The 5,281-nt window shown below is 36.1% G+C and overlaps 1 protein-coding gene across 1 annotated transcript; it reads left to right on the top strand.

Annotated features, from left to right (window-relative positions):
• Positions 1-691: 691 nt before the first annotated feature.
• HELRODRAFT_63877 (hypothetical protein) lies at positions 692-2,745 on the top strand (the record flags this gene model as incomplete). The annotated part of the gene is made up of 5 exons (XM_009017036.1): positions 692-845; positions 1,074-1,173; positions 1,653-1,816; positions 2,202-2,288; positions 2,462-2,745. Coding segments are annotated over 5 exons (789 nt in total), but the record flags the coding sequence as incomplete, so codon positions are not given.
• Positions 2,746-5,281: the final 2,536 nt, after the last annotated feature.

Here is a 5,281-nt window from a genome sequence, read left to right as displayed (position 1 = left end):
CCACAAAAGGCGTTTCTATGAGGAGCAAGATGAGTTGATAAAGTCCTACAAAGACCACCTAGAGGGCAAAGAAAATGAAGAGATGAGCGAAAATTACGCCAAAAGAGGTTTCTACCTCGCTAAAATATCTTTTGTGATCAACGCAGTAGGTAGAATTATTATTATTTTTCATATCATTGTTATGATCATTATTATTGACGAAATAATTTGTAACAAAAAATGCGTTTTCAGTAAATAAGGATGCGTGTATGTATGTGTCTGTGTGGGAGAATCTGCATGTTTTACACTTGTCTGTGTGTGTGTGTGTGTATGTATGTGTGTGTGTGTGTGTTCGTGTTTGTTTGTGTGTGTGTGTATGTGTGGATACGAATGTATGTAAGTTTGGCTTTGTGTGTGTGTCTATGTGTATGTGTAAATTCATGTTTATTAAAAATCCTCTTTTATTAACACATGTTGTATACATAAGATCTTATTTGGTTACCTGATTTCTTTCGAATGAACTTGGAGAAAAGGGCCCAGCGTACATATATGTATATATTTATTATCTTTCACGCACGTGTTACAAGCCGTGTGCACTGTGCAGAGCATACTTAGCATATCTACATCACGCTTTACAATATTTCACCATCTTTACCATTTACAACTGGTTAAAATCCTTCTAAACCACCCACCTCGACCCTTATTTTAGTGTCTGCTGCTGAGCAAATCCGTGGCCGCCTACCTGACGAGATCCCTGGCCGTCCTGACTTCCGTTATGGATAGTTTTGTCGACCTGATATCCGGAGCACTGCTCTGGTGGAGTGGGAGGGCCATAAGGAGGGGGGATCCGTATAAATATCCCGGAGGTTGGAGCGGTGACTGCTGTTCTTTGGCTGTTGTTATTGTTGCTGCTGCTGCTGTTGTTTTTGTTGAATTGTTGACATTCAAACACGTACACACGCGCGCGCGCGCCACACACACACACAAAAAAAGTGAGAGAAAGAGAGAGAGAGAAAAAAGAAAGAGAAAGAGAGAGAGAGAGAGAGGGTGAGACAGGTATCAAACAAAACATTTCAAACCCCCAAATCAATCAGGTAGATCGAGACTAGAGCCATTCTCAATAGTTATACTCTCCGTCATAATGTCTATTTGTTCTCTGGCGATGGTTCGCGAGTCTATAGAGACAATCGTTGAGTATGTTTCGTTCGATAGGATGAACAAAACTGGTGTTGATCAATCGTCTATTTTCTGTCTAAACATCTCTGAAATGAAAGAATTCGTCGATAGGCATCATGATTCAGTACCTGATTTTCAGTTGGATTCTATCCTTATCTGCTGCTCTACTGTGTGTTAGTTGAGTTTTTTTTTGGGGTTTAGTTCGATTTCTAAGGTCTGATTTTGTTGATTTATTTTGCCAAAATTAATGATTTATTTCTAAAGTTTTTTGTTGTACGGTCTATGGTGACTTGAAACCAATTTATCAAATGTATGCTCGATTGTATGTTGTTTTTTGTTAGCTACTACCACTGTGTTTGATAAAATTAATCACACATAGACAAAAATCTCTCAATTAATTATCTACAAACATGCACATTACAAACATCACATACTGATAAAATATCACATACATAAAACACACTAGAACTCACAGCCATAATAAATTTAATACCAAGCCGATATTACGAGTCCACAATTGAAACACAAAATCTCACAGTTATAAAGTTAATTTTGTTCGCCGTGTGTCGCGCCAGTCCCTCACCAGTGGCAAGGACATTAGCACAAGATCACAGAAACGATGTAGTTTCGAACAGTGGAGCTTTGGGTTTCGGGTTGCTAGGTTCGTAGATTTTGGAATGTAAGCTGAGTCGGATACATTGGGTGATTTTGGCTGATGAAAAAATACTGTGTGTGTGTGTCGTTACAATAATAATCATTCTTTCCACCGTTACCGTTCTGTTTGTGTGTGTGTGTGTGTGTGTGTGTGTGTGTGTGTGTGTGTGTGTGTGTGTGTGTAACTTAGTCGATAGATGTTTGATCGAACGTTTTGATATTTAGATCTCCAATTTGAAATCTACATAAAGCATTCGTTCAATTATTTAATCAATCAATCAATCAATCATTCATTCAAACATTCCTTCATTCATTCGTTTACACACACACTCACACACAGACACACATACACGCACACATACACACACACAAACAAACAAACACACACACAGCTGCATACGTGTGGAAGTATTTCGATGCAACTGGAGCGCTAGTCATATGCGCGTACATATTCGGCACCTGGTTCGTTACTGGCTACGGTACGTCTGCCTCTAATTCTCATTTCACCACATTTCTACAATTTAATTTAATTTATCAACTAATTAATTTGTAATTTAGTTTATTTAATTGATTTGTAAGTCGATTAATTAATTTTTAATCTAATTCTCTGTTTTGCTAATTTACTGGCTGAAAATCATTTCCTCTTTTGCAGAACAAATGCTCTTGCTAACGGGGTACACCGCCAACCCGGACTTGATAAAAAAATTTCTATTCGTCGCGGTTAACCACGACAAAAGCATTCAGGGTATCAAGACCATCAGGGCCTTCCATTTCGGGAATGAATTTTTAGTGGAAGTGGAGATAATACTACCCGACAAAATGACCATTGACGAGGCACACGTGATCTCGGTGACCCTGCAAAAGAAATTGGAAAATTTGGATGAAGTTGAAAGGGCATTCGTTCAAATTGACTATGAATCTAATTCTAATCAGTAGCTGAATGTGTGTATATTTTTTTAATATATTTTTAAGTTTATTATGGTTATTATTTTTTTATTATTATTTATATTAATCTATTTATAATTATATTGGTGTATATTTTTAACTTTAAAGTATTTAGAGTAAATTTGTCTCGAATTTATGTGTTTGCATTAACAGGTTATAAACTTTGCAGTTGAATTCGCATTTCTGGCATAGCGTAAAATCATTAAGTATGTGTGTGTGTGTGTATGTGTTTTTATGTTTGTGTGTGTCTGTCTATGTATGTGTGTGTGCGTGCGTGTGTGTGTGTCAGTGCATGTGTCTCTATGTGTGTTGTTACTCATTTATTTATGTATATATATTTCAATTTATTTTTTTATAAATAAAATGTTAAATCAGTTTTTATTTATTTTAAATTCAAAAATAATAAGCAACAATTAATTAATTCATCTATTTAATAGTTTATGAGGTATCTTAAATATGCAAGGAATTTAATCAAAGACACACACACACACACATACATACACACACATACATTTTTATAGATATTCATAACATTTAGTGAATAAAGTTATGAGAAAAATTATTTACATTATAGCAAAAAAGTTAAAAAAGTTAACAAATTAACTATTTTATTTACATGTATAAGCTAAAACAGAGGTGGGCAAACTTTGTGCTGTGAGGGCCGCATTGAGAACTATTTTACTTATGAAGGGCCGCACGTGTACTTAAATAGCAAATTTTTTCGACCCGGGGGAGAATTTTTTTATGATTTGGGGCTCCTTTATTTGGTCATATGGTCATTTTTTTGGCAAACAAGGCCTCGTAGTTTGCCCATCCCTGAGCCTAAAATTCACAATTTCTTCAAACTCGAAATGATATCGAAACTATCGCCAATGTTGACGCGGCTAAAAAATTTGCCGGAAGTGTTTTTAAGATCTTTGGAATTATAATTGTTATTGTTATTGTTGTTATTATTAATTGCACTCTCCGAGCTTTCTGAACTCAACCTTACGTTGACAAAATTTTCAAAATTAGTGCTGTAACTGTTGATATACCGGTCGGTATTTTGTCGATTATTATTCGAATATTGTCGGTAATTATTAGCATTCGTCTCCCTGGTATTCAAGTTCCGGTTAATCGGACTCGGCGAAAGTGGCACGTTTTTAATGTTGCTTTTTTGTTTCTGTGGATTTTGTTGATAGTGATATTGATGTTGTTGTTTATATTGTTGTTGTTGCTGATGTAATTGTTGCTGTTTTTGTTGCTGTTTTTGTTGATGTTGTTGTGGATATTGTTGTGGATGTTGTTGAGCTAAACTGGTTGATGTTGTTGTTCTTAAGGACGGTTGTTCATTAGGGCTCGGATTAAAATCCTGCGATTAAAATTTCACAACTTATAAGTAAAATTGCTACAAAAATACTAGAAATAAATACTTTGAATACTAGTTAATTACTCTACTACCTTCCTAAAGACGTCGTTGTAGTTGTCAGTGATTGAAAACTTTTTACGAAGCTCTTTTACGGACGGCAGATTGATGCCGTCATCGTTACAGCTGCCGTCGTTGCTGCTGGTGACCCCATTGTTGTTGCAGCTGCTGGTGACGTCATTGTTGTTGACGATGACGTCATTATTGCTGGGGTTTTTTATGTCGTTGGTGTTGTAATTTCTGTCTATAGATGAGAAATTTTTGACCAATTTTTTTTACGAAAATCACTTAAGATTTATAAATTTACACATATGAACAAATTTTTTTAAAATTCACAATAAAATTTTATATAAATAATATTTAAAATGATTAAAAAATAATATAAAGAATAATAAATTAAAAACAACCGCATGCCAAACCCGAATGACAATAGGGTGAAACTTTCTTAGAGGTTAGAACCAATTGCGCTGATGCTGATGACGATACTACTGGCGATGATAATGATGTCGTTGCTTGGCTTGATGATGATGATGAATATGGTCCCGGTAATGATGATGATAAGCTTGCGGAAACTGCATGGAATGATGAAAAGACTTCCTCTCCATCATCTGCAGATTCGAATGAACGAACGCAGGATGCAAACTGATTTAGCGGATGAAAATCTATAGAAGGTTTGTCTGATTGGTCGTAGTCGTATGTGGAATGATGCGTGGCTTGTTGCCTCGAGTTACCGGGCTCGATTGCACGCCTGGGATATTGTTTTTTTATGTCATTTGAAATTTTATTTTGAACGGTGTTGTGAATTTGACTTTTCTCTGAGAATTTTGTCAAAGTTGATTCTTGGAATGGTTGAATTTTTACGGATTCGACGTTTTCAAAAAGTTTAGTTTGGCCGACTTTTTTGTCAGTTTGAGAGCTTTCACTGATTCGCTGAGCTCGTTTCTCGTACTGTTGTTCATAACTTGCGAGCGTTTGCTTCAAGTCGTCAAGGTCTGCATCCTTGTAGAGGTTGTCATTTGGTGGTTGGTGGTGGTTGGCTGTGGCGGTGGTGTTGCTGCTCGGTTCATAAGTTCGGGCCCATCTATTCGTTAACGAACTTTTCTTTTTTAGAGTTTTGATTGG

This window comes from Helobdella robusta (assembly GCF_000326865.2).
Source record: "Helobdella robusta unplaced genomic scaffold HELROscaffold_2, whole genome shotgun sequence".
Lineage (NCBI taxonomy): Eukaryota > Metazoa > Annelida > Clitellata > Rhynchobdellida > Glossiphoniidae > Helobdella > Helobdella robusta.
Note: the sequence above shows the minus strand (reverse complement) of the source record. Positions and strands in the feature narration are given on the sequence as shown.